This window comes from Pieris brassicae, chromosome 1, assembly GCF_905147105.1.
Source record: "Pieris brassicae chromosome 1, ilPieBrab1.1, whole genome shotgun sequence".
NCBI lineage: Eukaryota > Metazoa > Arthropoda > Insecta > Lepidoptera > Pieridae > Pieris > Pieris brassicae.
The window spans coordinates 7,420,924-7,437,166 of NC_059665.1; the positions used below are offsets into that span (position 1 = coordinate 7,420,924).

The window sequence follows — 16,243 nt, forward strand, 5'->3', positions numbered from 1 at the left end:
TCTTTTAACTAAACATTCCTAATGACAAGTTATATATGTAAAATAAATAAATAAATAAAATTCCAACCGTTTTAACTACATTTTTTTTACGAAGTGCACAACCAACCCTATATGTCCATAATTCAGTGCATTCTTTGTTGCTCAAGCTAAACTAAATTGATAAAACAACACGAAGATGTATAGAACAAGACAAACAATAACCACTGGGTTACGCCGTCAAGTGCGGCCACCAACCATTTATACTACTGAATTTAACTGTAGTTCATAAAATGAATAATAGCATCACTTCGTCGTCAATATCAACGTAGCTTAATAGAATTGAGTCTAAAAATCTTATTTCACTTCCACACAAACTATAACATCACTAAAACCAAATGTGAAACTATCGAGACAGCTCGTATTTCTAATAGAAAGGAAACTAAAACAAAGAATCACGCAACTAAGTCCTTCTTGAGAAGGGCCAATAGATTAAATTTTAAAATGAATAAAAATACGCCAATAAGCTCTTCCACACTAAGAGCAGCTATCAGTTAACTTCTTGTGCAAGCAATTTACTTCTTATCAATAGCTAGAGCGATCTTCATCTCCAAACTATAGCTCTCATCAACCCTATCGAAACCCTTGGGTTCAGTATCAACACAATCTTCAAAGACTTCCTCACTTACAGAAAGATTAAGGATCTTAGATTCATTTGTTATAGGTTCATAAAATTCTTCAAACGCCTTTGAATCCTCAAGTTTATCGTTCCCAATACCAGAATCTTTTGCTTCATTAATTACCATTACTTGTTTATTTTCTTCGGTTAGAGTTTCTTCAAACAAATTCTCGTTACTTGGTACAAGTGTTGTGTCGTTGTCACTAACGTTATCGATTATAGATTCAGGTGGACTTGGAATGTAATGGACGTATTCGCCGGCACGCCATCTTTGCTCAGCCAAGCCTATATGCGCATCAACTATTTGGGATACTTCGGGAATCTGTAAAGATTTTAAACTTTTATTACAATTAAAACATTTCCAAGCAAACTGTATAAAAGTAAATATAATCAAAAAAATTACCGCAATAGTGGAAATAAGTTATAAGGAACTTAAATTATAGTGGTTCAAAAGTTTATGAACAAAGTATCTCGCTTTATCTAGACGATATGTAAACGTTTTAGTGCTATAGCATCGATCATACCGTATACTGGTTATCCAGCTGTTCTGAGATGCTCTCTATGATAGAATTGGTGCGATTATCCACCTTCCCTGCGTGTGATGTCACGATCCCGCACTGTCGATAGTGCTCTGCCTCTTCGTATTGTAAAGTCCTGTCCAAAATCTGCGAAGCCACTGTGTCCTCTATACGGGCGTTTTCTTCCATGTCAGCGAAATTTGTTCCTTATAAATTATAAGGTTTTCAAATAGGCAATAAATACCATATAATATAGCATATAAAACCAAAAAAAACTGTATAAAGTCAAATATGCCTAAGTGGTCTCCCAGAGGGATGGATTTTGCAGCAATTCAACAAGAACTGTTGGTAATTTGAAGAGGTGCAAGTATTAGTGTAAAAAACCCAAAAGAATGGGAGCTGGTTGACAGACATATAAAAATTTGGTATTGGCAAGTATACCTTGTGAGGGAAACCTGTCATCATCACATGAATTGATCGTCCGAATTATCGTCCGCTTAGCTTCATCTCTATCCGAATTCACACCAGACGTACTTGGTTCACTGTCTTCTACTGCGTCAAATGATATCTGGCCTTATTTAAGAAACATTTTAATTACAACAACCTTCAGAACCTATATCCTTCTGAACTAGGTGGTCCGAAGTGGAACTGGCCTGGCATAGTTCTACGTGATTCAAGGGCCTCATAGCCTAGCGGTCTTTGTATGTGACTGCTGTGGTGAGGGGTACTGGGTTCGATTCCCGGTTCGAGTGCAAGTTTTAAATTTGTTCTCGGCCTTTGGTAGGGTTGTACGGTACGAGATGTTCCTCCTATGCCCGGTTGCCTCCGCCAATAAGGTAAAGAACGGGAGGCTCCTCATTGGGTGGAGTTCCTGCCGGGTGGAAATCCGGGAGGACCGTCCATTGAGATGCTATAAGTGCCAAAAGCTGGGTCACGTACGTGCGACATGTGACTCAGTGGTGGACCTGGTGGAGGTTTGCCACCGATGTGGGGCTGCGGGCCATAAGGCCAATGAATGCAGCTCAAAAGAGTTGCACTGTGTGGTTTGTTCAGAGGCCGGGAAGCCGGCGGACCACAAAATGGCAGGTAGGGCCTGTAACCCTTCAAGGCTCAGGAGGGCCTCGTATGCCCTTAAAGCGTCCAGCACGGTGGTAAGGAACACTCCCATGGAGGTTGGTCTGGAGCTGTTAAACAAATAAAATGGTTGACAGCGACACTAGCCTCTTACAAGGGAATTTAAGACGCTCCGCTGCGGCTCAGGACTTGTTCCTGCAGTCGATGGCGGAGTGGGGTGTGATGGCTGCCGTCGTCACTAAGCCTTATTATGTGTCGCGGCAGAACTCGTGGGCCAGACTCCCCAGAGTCGGAAGAGCTTCCCCCGCTGGTCGGTACGTCGACTGGACCGCCAGATTGCGGAGGAGATGGCCATTATAGAGGGGTGGTGTGCGCCCACTAGTGTTGTGGATGTGGATAAAGGAGCTGGCGAACTGGGTTCCGGTGGCGTCCAAGATGAAGTACCTTGGTCTCGTCTTGGATGGCCGCTGGAACTTCGAGGCCCACTTTGAAGCTCTCGGGGGGAAGGTTGTAGGGGCGGCGGGGGCGCTTGCAAGGCTATTGCCGAATATTGGGGGCCCTAAGCAGAGTGTGCGGAGGTTGTACTGCGGAATCATACGCAGTATGGCATTGTATGGGGCCCCTGTATGGGATGATAGGCTGAGGGCGAGGAACCGCACCCTACTCAGGAGGCCACAGCGAGTGATGGCGGTTCGGGCGGCTCGATGCTACCGGACCGTCTCGTTCGAGGTGGCGTGCCTGTTGGCGGGGACTCCCCCCTGGGAGTTAGAGGCGTTGGCCCTAGGCGACCTGTATTGTCTCAAGTGTGAGACTAGGGCAGGTGGCCAATGGGCTGAACTGGTCGGACCGGCAAGGAGGCAAGCCAGGGAGACCACATTTAATAGATGGGCCCATGATCTGGCTATGCCTAGGGCGGGAGTACGCACCGTGGAGGCGATTCGCCCATGCCTGCGGGAATGGGTGAATCGCCCGAGTGGAGCCGTGTCCTTTCGGATGGCGCGGATACTGTCTGGGCATGGGTGCTTTGGGCGGTATCTGCACAAGGTGGGCGAGGCGGGATACCCTTCCCATCTGCCACCATTGTGGTGCCCCAGAGGACACGGCGGAGCACACCCTGGCCGATTGTGCCACTTGGTCGAGGCAACGCCATGACCTAGTGTCGGTCGTCGGGACGGACCTCTCGCTACCGAGCGTTGTTGCAGCAATGCTTGGTAGCCAAGAGGCATGGCGTGCGGTGGCTTTCTTCTGTGAGTATGTCCTGCTGCAGAAGGAGGCTGCCGAGTGTCAGCGGGAGGTGCGTGGCGATGGCCGGAGGGGTTGTGCTCGCCGGCGGCGAGGCGGGGGTGCGGGGGCAAGACGCGAGGAGCGTTTGCCCAACAGCATCCCCCTGCGCCGTCGCTGAGCCCGTTTGGAGTCATATTCGCCTGAGTTCCCTGGGTTGAATGCCTAGTGTGACCCCCGGGGGATTCAATGCGATGCCAGACGTCATTCATTTAGAATGAATGTGTCCGGCATAGCAGGCGATATGGAAGGCTCAGGAGGAAATTTTAGTGGGTCGGGTTTCTCCCCTCTGATTAGCAGAGGGATAAGAGTTAACCATCCCCACAGTCCCCGCGATAGCGACTGCATGCGCTCGCGGGCCTGCAGTTGTGCATTTTTACCTCCTTCATAAAAATAAAAATAAAAGTTCTACGTGATTTGGCGTTACACGCTTTTTATCGTCGATCGATCGATTTAGTATGTTCAATCGTGTACTTAATATCACACACGCATCGGCATGAAAAGCCTTGTTTCAGTTTAGTAGTGTTCAAATAAGAAAGAGAGTTTTTTCAAAATGTCAAAGCAAACTGTCAAAGTTTTTTTATATATTCGGCCCAAATAAAAAATATAACGTGGCGTGTACAAGAAGTATTGACGGCACCGTAAAAAAAATAGTGAAAGAGGTAAGTTTCGTCTAGAGAGAAATCGTCGAAGACATCGGCAATGTCGACCGGCCGGTGGCCGTGTTAACTTCTAAAGCTATTGTTCAAATTAGGTAAGAGTATCTAACTGCTGTTTTAAGATTAGACAAATTGCAGCTGGACTTTAGCTTATTATTATTTGAGAATATATTTATAAATAATACTGGTTTCGTTAAATTTTCTTTATTAATTCATAGTTAGCACAGTTCATTTTGGTAACACCTTTACATATGATCATATTTTGCCAGTAGGTAGTAGTAGCTGATAGTCTGAAGGTTTGTTTTTTTTATTATTTTTTATTATTATGATGTATTGCTTTAAGCTATAAGTTACGTGGACTATGATATAGATGTGTCAGCTTTATATTATTTGTTCGATGCCTTTAAGCATCTTCTCAAACAATAACTTCGTAATTAGAGAGAGAGCTATATTTTTTGCACAAATAAATTTTAGATTGAAACTGAACTACTAACTTTGTTCAAAGAGTTCAGTCCGGAACTCATATTCGTTTGAATAGGATTTATTAGGCACACATCGATTACTAGGCTGTAAAGCAGCAATAATTTGTAAAGTATCTGTATGGCCACTGTTTAATGAATTAGTTTATATTCATGCCGATCACTAGTTGGTGGTTGTTACATTTAATTTGGATAGCAAATTGTATATACTGGTTGTTGATTGTAGGTATATTATTTATCTCTTCTCCCGGACTCCCAGGGGTGAAACATTTATTTCTTTAGTTATTAAAATTTTCATTGATTAATTACATTATGTCTATTGGTTATACGTCAATGCCTACTATACAACTTTTAACGCCTAAAACCTCATACATAATAATTTAAAATTACCTTCAGTTACAACAGCATCATCTTTTTGCATCAAACGTCGTCTTACGGCTGTTTTTGGTCTAGTTTTCGCCGTTTCCTGTTTTGGTACCACGTCAATATCCTCACTATTTGAATCACTATCTATGTTTATTGACTGCGTTTCTTCTGATGATGCTTTAAGTAATAAAATAATAAACGTTAAGTCTCCGTTACATCCACGGAGTACACTAAAATAGACTAACCTAACACAGGATACACTACAAAGCAATTTAAGGCCTGATTCTATTCCCGGGATAAAGGGGAAAATACGCCCTTACTGTTTATTTAAAATTACGTTTTACCCACAACCTGACATGTAAAAATTCTTACGTGGGGAATCGAAGTGTTCCTCTCCTATCTCATATTGAAGTTCGATGGGCTTCTGCTTCTCAACATATTCAAAGAGAACAGCTCCCGGAACGTGAGTGAGCTTTACCTTGTTAGGATCTGTTAAAAGATTCTCAGGTTACGCATAATTTTTTTAGCTACACAATAACAATATAATTACAAAAACGAAAGACTAATTGATTTATGTTGAAAATAACATAGAATAAATGTCTGCTCTCACAAAATGGAACTATTACCTGGTTGCACTCCCATAGTGAGTTGGCTGAGAGCGATGCGGTCGTACCCGTTGTCTTTTCGGTATGTGGTGACAAAGTTTTTCTCAGTGACCTGATGCGCTGGCACACGCTCCAAATTTTTGTGGTACTCATCCATTATTTTCTTATCGTAAAGTTTCTATGAGGAGAAATACCATAAAGTCACTTTTGACTCTTGTGCTTATATACGTTATAGCAGAGATAGCTTTTGTCATATCTTTACAACGGGAGTAAAGATATACATATATTTTTTGTAAATATCCTTCATTGCACAAACATTTGATAGTCGTTATATATTCTAGAGAAAAATTTACGTCTCGAATCAATAACGAGTAGTATTTTGGATATAGGAACGGTATATAATTAAATGAACACAATAAATTACAAATAAAAACAGTAAACACCATAGGATCAACAGCGGGTTCCCCCCGTGCGATTCTTGCATCTCTCTCAAGTTGTTCTCGCTCCAGTTCTGCGAATATCTCCAGGTCCTCAGCACTTGGGTGCAAGGCCTCATCGTTTGTCTCCAAATCAGTGTTCCCGAGAAAATTAATCAGGGCTACACCGTCGTCTTTACTTTGTGCGACTAGAGTATATACAGATGAAAAACACAATTAGAACCAAAGCCTGTGTTTTGTTTCATTCATCATATATATCTTCCTAATACGCGCTTATATCGCATATTAGGAACAAATATTCGCGAAATGAATCATTTTTATTGAATTAAACTAGAGTGTTTTATACAACCCTCCAAACATTTATTTTGGAGTTATATGAGTCACCTAAGAATTTGACTTAGGCTTACACACTTAGGGGACAGACACATTTCTGTGTTTAGTTCACTTAATCTCTATCATATTTTGTGAAAAAGAATTGAGAAGGAAATTGCGATCGCAAGCCAGGTAGTTTTCGGCTCGTACTTCTAAAAATATCATCTCGGCCGTCAACGCACTCGCGAATCCTCTGGCATTGAGTGTCCATGGGCGGCGATATGACTTAACATCAGATGAGCCTTCTGCCCGTTTGCCCCCTGTTAAAAAAAAAAAACAATACCTTCCTCCGCCATTCCTACAATATTTTCAGAACATTAAAATAGTAACAATAATATTTTTATATCATGTTGTCTTAATAAGAAAAGAAAATATAGTTTACCACGTCGTCTTCTTTCAACACCGTGTACGTCATAACCTGTTTCTTCTTTTACTGTATTATTTGCAGCAGTTTCATCACTTCCACCATTTCCTACCATGCTTTCCTCCAAGCCCGTTATTTCTTTTTGCACTTCATTAATAGCTATTTTAACTTTTTTTTCGGAACTTAAAAATTTGGACTTAGAAACACTACATTTTTCCATCAACAACTTTCTGTCATGGTCTATGATCACTGTATGCGTTTCAGTAATATTACTTGTCACATTTTCATGTAACGGGGTATCTTCATCGGCTATGTTTTTGTCAATAATTTCTATTAATGGTTTTTTCTGAGTATCCAAATTTAATGACTCGTCATTATGTACTTCGATTATTTTTACGCCTGAAGGTTCTGTAATATCACCATATTTATGATACATTCTTTACATGTCAAACTTTTAAGTAATGGGCACTTACTTTCATTTCCTTTACTATCTTTCTTTATCGTGTGTGGTGTTTGACCGAAGAGTATGTTACTTAATGATTGTGCATCAGATGAGAATTTCCTAAAGGGGGAAAAATATGGGATAAATGGATTCAAATTGTTAATTTTCAGAAATTAGAAATTAATATAAAATAAAATTTTGGAAAAAAATCTTGTTATTGAACCTTAGACAATAACGAGATTTAGTTCTAATGAAATTTGTAAATCTTTAATGTTTCTAAAATTATTTACATATCCCCCATGACCGTAGAAGGTGTTTTTCCAAAGACGGGCCAATAATCATCTGGTTCGCTAGGACGTTCTTCCTTCATCTCTTGTACTAAGGTCTTCCCTTTCTCTATATGCGACCATTCGATTTTTGATGTTCCGTCTTCTGCAAAAGACCGAAATATTATGTATTTAATTTTCATATTAAAACTCAATTATTATGGATTACACACAACATAAGCCATACAAATATAACAATATTAATGCAGCTTAACTTAGCTTAACTTTGGGTACCAAACCTTCACTATCAGCATCACTGTCACTAGAGCTTTCACTAGTGCTATCTTCAGCCTCAGACCCCGATAACATGTCTACTGCGACACCATCCTTGGTTTTCATTTCAATTACTTTTCCTTCCACTGTTGTCTTTTCATCTGCTTCTTCTTTTTCTTCCTCCTGTAAAATTTGTTATTGCAAGACTATGTGTTCCTTTTCGTATTTAGTCAAAGTTAAAGTTTTTACAATTTGATGCAGAAGAAACTTCATGATGTTAGGTCAAAAGTAGACATTTTTAAAAGTACCTTTAGCGGAAGACCTTTTTGCTCCCTTGCTTCTCTCTCTCTCGCCTCTCTCTTAGCTCTATTCTCTTCTTTCATTTTCATGAGATATCTCACACTCTCCATTACTTTCTCTTGATCTCGGGCAATCCAGCTGCAATACAATATATTAATCTTTATTTTTCATTAAAATAAACTTTACGTTTATTTAATCAAAATTTTGTCTTCTACTTAGTTTAACGTTTCAATTACCTACATTGCTTAATTCTGTCAACATATCGATTGTTGTTTTAGGTATCTTTTCAGGCTATCGCTAAAATTCTCACCGTTGTCTCTCAGCAATTTCTTCTTGCACACCGCCGCGTTGCCACGCCTCAGCACAAGCACGGTCCCGCGGGAATACTGGTCGGTTGTCTAAGTTAAGCAACTCTTTTAGTCGCAGTGTTAAGGTCTTACGGTAGGCAGGGATATTACGGACCACTGGGTTACCCGTTAGTACCAGTACTAGAAAGAAAATAAAATTATATAGAGTTGATATGTACCTAGATTGTTGTTGGCCGACATACTTGTATCTTTAGGTAAGACTTAGACTCTTAAAGAGTGATTGTCAGGAAAGTAGGTTTAATAAGAATTATATTAAAATTACGTGAGTTTATACATTCAACGAAAAAATTATTCATTATTACAATATTAAATTAATAAAATACCTTTTAATATGCTCATATCAGCCAAAACGTCGACTATTAGAGGATCTTCAAGCCGGTTATATGATAAATCCACAACTGAGAGATTTTTACAAGTTCTCAGGTGTTCCAGATCCTCTAAAAAATTGCAATCAACTAATAAAGGCAAAGTATTCAAAATACATCACTTTAAATACTATTACAATTTAAATCACACGTCTATTGTAGATGTGTTTTTGACAGTGTCTAAAAGATTTAGTTTGTAATCCTTATGATTTATAGCTACACGAACATGCCACACCTAAGATGAAAAATGAAACACGTTACAAAAACTAGATTCAATGTGTAGTCTCGGTATTATATTCAGATGGATTATTAGTAGCAATAATCCCAGCGCACGCTCTGTTCTCCTTCTATTAAATATGGGTAATAGAAGTAAACTGCGTATATAATATATACAGTGCGCTTTTTAAGTACCAAACATGTTTTACTGAACAGACTTATAAACCTATAATGAAAATAGGAGTTTAGGTAAAGGACTTCGGTTTTGTCTACCATACTTACTCGTAGTACTTACCAACTGTAGTCAACATATTATGGCCTATACTCAAGGTATGAAGATCTGGGACTACATTCAAATTCTCAATCTTTGTTACAAAATTGTGATCCAAATTCAATGTGTCCAGCTTTGGACAACCGTCCAGGTTTTCTATTTTACGTACAATATTGTAATGCAAGTATAGACACTTTAACTCCGACAAAGTATCTAAACCTTCAATTCTTTGAATACCATTGTTTTCTAAGAATATACATTTAAGGCCTGTATACTCTTCAAGGTTTTCAATTCTTGAGAAACCCTATAAATAAAACGTATTCATCACAGAATCGCCTAACCAAACTCTTACTAGAAGAATAAAATTGAGAGCTGTAGAGCCTATTGTAATTGTGGTTAACGTAACTAGATAATTATTTGGAAAATATCGCCTCTATAAAGCTAAGATAACTTAATAAACGTAATAGATTATTTTTGAAATATCATCAAAGGCTTACCTTGAAATGCAAATACAATATGTCGTTAAGATATGGTGTGCAGTAAAGCTTATGCTGTTTGCACAGTTTGCGGATAAACTCCTTCGTCATTCGTGGACCTTTATTTTCTTCTTCGAATTCTTTTTCTATTTTAATTTTGAACTCCCTTTGTTTTTGCTTTACTTTATCTTCTTTTTTTTCCGTTTCAAGATCTTTTTTATCTAACCAAATTAAGACCTAGTTTAAAATATATAAAAAACCAAGTAGCTTCTGAATTCAACTGTGTTTACGCAGAATTAAATAAAGCACTAACCAGAAAAAACAAGGTGATAACTCTATAGAGGATACTGAAACCATTTGTTTTTAATTAGTTATACCTACTAGTTAGCGGATAAACAATAAGCACGGAGCCATAAACGTGGCAAAAGTCCTATAAGGGTTTTCAGCAAGTATACATTTCAAACGGAAATACCCTTTTGATATCCTAAAAATCCAAATCAGAATTTAGAGATAACGCGTTCAACTCCGATAATGCAGAAGAGTTTTCTTGATAAGAGTGAGCAGAGTGAACTGATTTGTAAAATTTAAAACAGCGTATTTAGCGTATTTTCAACTATCGTGGTCAGCGATAGACTGCCATCTCAATTTATTTTATAAGTTCACCACATCATACATAATCCTATAACTACGGTATATGTTACAAGTTTTTTTTATCTAAAATATATGATAATTTTTGTTCAGCAGAAAAAAAAAATTACCAGCAAAACAGCGGATTTACACCCAAATCACGAATCTCCTGAAGCTCCTTTAATCGCTATCAAGCTCATACACAATAACAAACAGTTTATTTTTTCATGTGTATTTAATATGAAATTACTTGTATATATTGAGGATCATACGATTTAATAAGCATCTATACCATTAAGATCACTTTGAAGAAGGGCAACATCACAGACAGACAGACATATATAATTAAGATCAATACCTTGGTACAATCGCCTTGGTACTGAGCTATAAAGATTTGTTTTGATTTTTAATATATTCGTAAAGAAATAAATGGAATATAGATAGATAATAATGACCATAGATGACGTACATGAAATAACTATTTAGTGCAAAGTCGGTTAGGTATAGCTATTTAAAAGGAATTTATCTAATGGATTATATAAATATGTAAAAGATTATAGTTACCTTCTTGAAGCAACGGCACCTCAGAAACTTTTAAAGTGGCATTATTTTTTTCCTCATTGCGAACGTGGTCCCCTTGTGCCTTTATATCATTATCAGCTGGGAGTTCTATAATTTTACATAAATTTTCAGTAACGTTTTCACTTTTCCCATTTCGTAATAAATTATTAGCTATTCTCAATACTTCCTTATTATCTTTCATTTTATCTTTAATATTTAACAAGAGATCATTAATCCGCTCGGTACGTAGTAATTCTTGTTGTTTTTGTTCAGCCATATTTTTATTTTTTTCATCTTTGTAAATAATTTCAACATCCCATAACTCTTTGCGTGTTTTGTTTGATATATCATCAGGTATTCTAGAATTTTTTGTGGTATCTTCTTGAGATGTTACTTTCTCTTTAGAAGCGGAAGAGATAAGCTTAGGGTGTAATACTTCATGTGATACTTGTAACACATTATTTATTTCTTTGACAAATTCCTGGCACTCTTTCGTTCTCATTTCACAGCTCGCTTTGCTCTTCTTTATTCGGTCCTCGTGACAATGTATTTCAGTATTAAGACTGCTTATGGCAGAATGAATATTGTTCAAGTCTAACTGTGTCACAGAGCATTTGGTACTGCTTTCACCAAGCTCCGTGTATTGAGTTTTGCTTGCATGGTTTTCGTTACTCTTTATCCTCTGTTCGCTTTCTTCTCTCAGTTTTTGATAAGCTAAATTAGATTTTCTAGAGTTTTCTAGAGCAACATTAACATCATTCAACAGTTCATTCATACTGTTTAGTTTATTTGTTATGTCTTCTCGTATCAAAAGGCTGAGGTTCTCGGCTCCATCGACGATATTGCGAGCTAGATTTTTCATTTCTTTAAATTCTAATTGTTTATTCTCTACATTATCATTAGTTCCTGATTCATAAATATTTTCCAGTCTATTTTGAAGTGTTTCTTCCATTTTCAAGTCAAATTTAACTTGCTGCTCTCCATTATCAATTTTGTTAGTTAATGATTCTACGCAAGTATCATTTGATGTCCTTATGAGGTCTTGATCTGTTGTATCAACATATTTAATTTTTTTATCTTCAGTAACTTCAATAGTGTTTAAAATAGAATTAATGTCTTTTAGAGCCTTTTCGGTATGTTTTATTTTTGCTTCAAAAGTTGTAGGAAAAACCTCTTCCTCGTTAATTATTTCATCTTCAGGAATAGTTTTTGCATTTGATTCTTGCTTTGATTGTATTGATCTAAGGTCCAGTTTTACTGGATTATCAAGAAGAGAAATATTCATTGTTTCATTTATTTTGTAACTTTCTTTGATTTCATCAATGGCTGAACGCCTTCTTACACCTTTGATAATTTGAGATGAGGATGCTTTTAATATTGGATCATCTGTAATGATCAGTTTCCGAGACCGATCCCGACTTTCTGTTTGATTCGGATCATCGTATTTATCAGCCAATTTTCGTAGCATATCTTTTGTTTCATTAAAACGAGTCTCATGTGATTTATTTGTTAATTCCGATACGATTTTATCTATTGATTGGAATTCTTTCTCATCACTACTGGATTCTTGACTATCATTTCTGCTTACTTCATCAACACAATCCTTAATATTGTCTCTTTCTGCATATTTGTCAACAGACTTGCACAATGCCTGCATATTCTTATATTTTATTTTCTTTATTTTGTCTGCATCACCATCAGCTTCACAAAGTTCTTGAGTCATTTCGTCAAACGTATCCATGTTAATTTGATCATACGGAATTATATTACCTTTTGCCCGTCCTTCACGGTTAGTTGTAATTTGTATTTGGCGTGCTTTTTCTGCTATAATTGGATTGTCTTTTATCATTTCCTTTACTTCCGCGGAATTTAAAGGTTTGTTATAATCAGCGATTTCCGTGAAAGGTTGACCCGACATCACGTCATATTCAGATTTTACATCTCCGGAACCCGAAGCAGCAATATAAGGGACAACCTCGTGTTTATCCTCAATTAAGGCCTTTAACTCATTTTCTATAACTTTATTAATATCGTTCTGCGAAACTTTTAAATCCTTGAAAAACTCTTTTAATTCGCGACGTTTAGCCTCTATGAAACTTAAATCTGTTTTTGGAAGTTGGGAATTCATTTGGCACTTTAGAATGATATTGTATCTAAATACCAATTCGCAGCAAAAACTGATTAATAATTCCCTACCATGAATGCTAGTTGCTAGGATACAGTCTTTCTAATTTTGTCGATGACATAACATTAACATTTTTGAATTAGGAACAACTAATAGAAATAAAACATAGTTTTTTATACATTTTATGTCTACGTATTATCATAAAATATAGTAATATACATCGGTAGCCTTAAATACTATCCAGCTCAAATCATGCTTTATTTAAACCTTCTCTATGAAAGCATGGATGAAGGGACTGTGTAAGTTTTGTATTATTCTGTCACTGTTACTGTCATCAACAGTTGTGAATCTTAAATTTCAGTTTAAAAAAAAGAATTTGTTTTCGTTCTAATAATCAACAAAAGGCATATCGTAATTCATTGTTATTATTTGATAATATTTATTTGTCATTCATGGTAATAATCTAAGGAAAATCAATGATAATGCAGCTTAGGTAAATATATGTAGGAAAACTTAAAAACTACCAGTATCATCTCAAAATGCCGACTATGACGGACGAGCGTAATTTTCGTTCATCGTATTACGAAAAAGTGGGATGCCGCGGGGTAGAAGAAAAGAAATCGCTGGAAATACTTATGAAAGAGAAACCATGGGATAGAGTAAAGCTGAAACAGTTCTGTCTGAGGTTTACGGTGCCAGCTGCATATAGAAATTTAGTTTGGAAGGTTTTATTAGGTAAGACCTACATTTAAATGTTGTATTTCAATAGACTATCAGTAATGTGAGTGCATATCATCAAAACAAAGTGCATTGCAACTAACATAATTTAAAACTATTCTATCTTTATTTAATAAAAATCAATCACTTTTTATATTTACTTATTGCTATTTCATAGATATCCTGCCAGTTTATGCTGACTCGCATCAATTTGTGATGGAACAACGGACTGAACAATATAATGATCTCTTGTATGCAGCTGAAATGTTGGAAAGAGTAGAGATGACAGCCCCTCGAAGTGAAGTGCTATTAGCAATGTGGTTGCTTGAGTTAGAAGAACGTGAACCACCCATATTTCCAGAGACCAACTATTCTGTATGTTTTTTTAGTTTGAAGGTTTAAATATTTCACATAAATATTGTATTATAGGTAACGGGCAATAAAATCTATTGCAATTTACAAATTTATACTTATATGAATATTAACAAATTATATCAATCTATTTATGAAAATTCTTACCACTTTTTTTATATACACTGGGAGATTGAATCTGGTTCAAGAAATTAATAATGTTGTCTTGCACTATTGTCAATTTTATGATTATTACAATATTAAAAATCAATATAATTATATTAATAATTTACATTTTTACATTAATATTTTTATCACATTTTTAGTCTGCGGACACATTTATTCCCATCGCTAAATCATTGTTAGAATTATATGACCATGAAGTAGATGTTTATTGGATCAGCAAGGGATTAACAGATATTGTGCGAAATATGCAAAAAGATTTAGTAAAACTAAAGGAAGCCTTTCAGAACATGCTGGAAAAGGAGGATGGAGAGTTGTACAAGTAATTATATTGTGAGATAAATTTAACTTTTAATTATTGTTCAAGAAAATTTTATGGAATAAATGGAAAAAAGTTTGGATTCAAAATTAAAACCACATTCTTAGATATGAAATCACATAATGTTTATTACATTTATAAAATTTGACAATAAAATCTTATAAACCTGTTAGATTGAGGTTTGATTCCTACCACAACTTTTAAATTTGATGGTAACAGAAATGTTTCCCTGTACTCATTGGAAACTCCTCTAAGGGATGTTAAACATGTCTTTCATACATCTCATATAATCTTGTCTAATATATAACGAAATTGTGTGTACCATATGAATTTGATCATTTCAGCCACCTAATAGAAATCAAGGCATTGGAGAAGTTGCCTTTAACTAAATGGTTCAATTGTGGCTTTGCTGGAGTTTTAGATGATAGTTCACTAACAAAGTAAGTTATAAATCCACTATTTACACAACTAACTATAGTAATTGAAGAAAGTTAGGTTGTATCAAAATTTTATAAACTATATAGAAATATGTAGCTTACTATAATTTTAATGTTTATTTTTAATATATAAGAAAAAACTTAAAAGTCACTGATAATTTTAGTAGCCATAGTTTAATGTTTTGTTTTGAATTTCAGGATTTGGGATAAAGTATGTAGTGGAGCACCTAAAATTCTATCTTTTGTGGCAGTGATGTTGATTATGACCCTACGTAGGAATATTCTTAGAGCCACATCAGCGGATCAGGTGCTAAAATGTGTGTCTGAGGTAAAGATAAGTGTTTATAACTTCTAAGTTCACATAGAAACTTGCAAATAAAGGTACTAGATTCAAAATAAATATATTCTCTTTCTACATAAGTTTTGGAAAGACCAATGTCATTTAAAATGAATGTTATGCAGAACTTTACTTTCTATTTTATTACCATTCAAATGTTTATTATTGTTACAGATACCAGAACAATGTGAGGAAGTAGTAGCAAACAAAGCAATTGACCTATGGCAGTACTATGCGCAACCACAGAATGATCAGCTCAAAAAATGATGTATGACCTTCTAATGAGTAATTCTCATTAGAAGAAAATTGTGTTTAAAGATTTCAATGGATGAACATGGGTGCTTTTTTATTGCTAGCCCAAATATTAAATGATTAAACAAAGTGTTCATGGAGCCTTTTCTACTTATAAATGAGGCGACTTTAAGATGTTCACTGACTGTGACTGTGACTGTAAAGGTTGTAGTTAATATATTGCATAACTTTAAAATTAAGAAAAACATGTATTAGATGCATAATTAAATCTATAAAAATAAATAGTCCAGTATGTTAATACAAAGTGTAAAATTGTAAGTGTTTTTCTATTACTAAATGTTTAAACATTCATCAAACAATGTATGTACTAGTGCTTGCGAATAAAAGCTTTCAGTATACAGTATACACAAGGGTATTTCATTATTTTTATATGAGTAAAAGCTCAAAATTAATGTTGTTTGGACATAAATATAGTGAGAAAATTTTCACCATATTGACCAAAGTTGAAAGCATTCTATAACTTTTTTTAACAAGCGACATTCTGTAT

The 16,243-nt window shown here is 36.0% G+C and overlaps 2 protein-coding genes across 5 annotated transcripts; one reads left to right on the forward strand and one right to left on the reverse strand.

The window, feature by feature from the left end:
* Positions 1–34: 34 nt before the first annotated feature.
* LOC123713997 lies at positions 35–13,160 on the reverse strand. Of its 3 annotated transcripts, none has more exons than XM_045667980.1 (17): positions 10,979–13,160; positions 9,809–10,008; positions 9,336–9,615; positions 8,783–8,896; positions 8,402–8,579; positions 8,100–8,229; positions 7,818–7,974; positions 7,543–7,684; positions 7,284–7,372; positions 6,829–7,218; positions 6,081–6,262; positions 5,659–5,815; positions 5,405–5,521; positions 5,057–5,209; positions 1,615–1,746; positions 1,180–1,379; positions 35–977 (listed from the first exon to the last, which is right to left on the reverse strand). In XM_045667980.1, the coding sequence occupies exons 1-17, from the start codon at positions 13,101–13,103 to the stop codon at positions 552–554; spliced, it is 5,172 nt and encodes a 1,723-aa protein (XP_045523936.1). In that variant the 5' UTR covers positions 13,104–13,160; the 3' UTR covers positions 35–551. The 3 variants fall into 3 exon arrangements, 2 of the variants coding, with proteins under 2 accessions (XP_045523936.1, XP_045523927.1); XM_045667971.1 differs by having other exon boundaries at positions 7,794–7,974; XR_006754257.1 differs by lacking the exon at positions 35–977 and having other exon boundaries at positions 1,362–1,379; positions 1,615–1,741; positions 7,794–7,974.
* A 105-nt stretch (positions 13,161–13,265) lies between these two features.
* Positions 13,266–16,101, forward strand: LOC123715067 (TBC1 domain family member 7). 2 transcript variants are annotated; one of them, XM_045669895.1, is made up of 7 exons: positions 13,266–13,399; positions 13,608–13,835; positions 13,996–14,192; positions 14,495–14,673; positions 15,015–15,110; positions 15,306–15,435; positions 15,619–16,101. In XM_045669895.1, exons 2-7 carry the CDS (start codon positions 13,640–13,642, stop codon positions 15,709–15,711), a joined length of 891 nt encoding a protein of 296 aa, XP_045525851.1. In that variant the 5' UTR covers positions 13,266–13,399; positions 13,608–13,639; the 3' UTR covers positions 15,712–16,101. The 2 variants fall into 2 exon arrangements, with proteins under 2 accessions (XP_045525851.1, XP_045525844.1); XM_045669888.1 differs by lacking the exon at positions 13,266–13,399 and having other exon boundaries at positions 13,422–13,835.
* Positions 16,102–16,243: the final 142 nt, after the last annotated feature.

Bases quoted from the DNA above. Each gene is read 5' to 3' on its own strand.
- LOC123715067 (XM_045669895.1), top strand. From the start codon at position 13,640: ATGCCGACTATGACGGACGAGCGTAATTTTCGTTCATCGTATTACGAA. The intron at 13,836-13,995 runs GTAAGACCTACA...GCTATTTCATAG, and splicing joins AGTTTGGAAGGTTTTATTAG to ATATCCTGCCAGTTTATGCT. The intron at 15,111-15,305 runs GTAAGTTATAAA...TTTGAATTTCAG, and splicing joins GATGATAGTTCACTAACAAA to GATTTGGGATAAAGTATGTA.
- LOC123713997 (XM_045667971.1), bottom strand. From the start codon at position 13,103: ATGAATTCCCAACTTCCAAAAACAGATTTAAGTTTCATAGAGGCTAAA. The intron at 8,230-8,401 runs GTGAGAATTTTA...ATTGTATTGCAG, and splicing joins GAAATTGCTGAGAGACAACG to CTGGATTGCCCGAGATCAAG. The intron at 5,210-5,404 runs GTAAGAATTTTT...TATTACTTAAAG, and splicing joins GGAACACTTCGATTCCCCAC to CATCATCAGAAGAAACGCAG.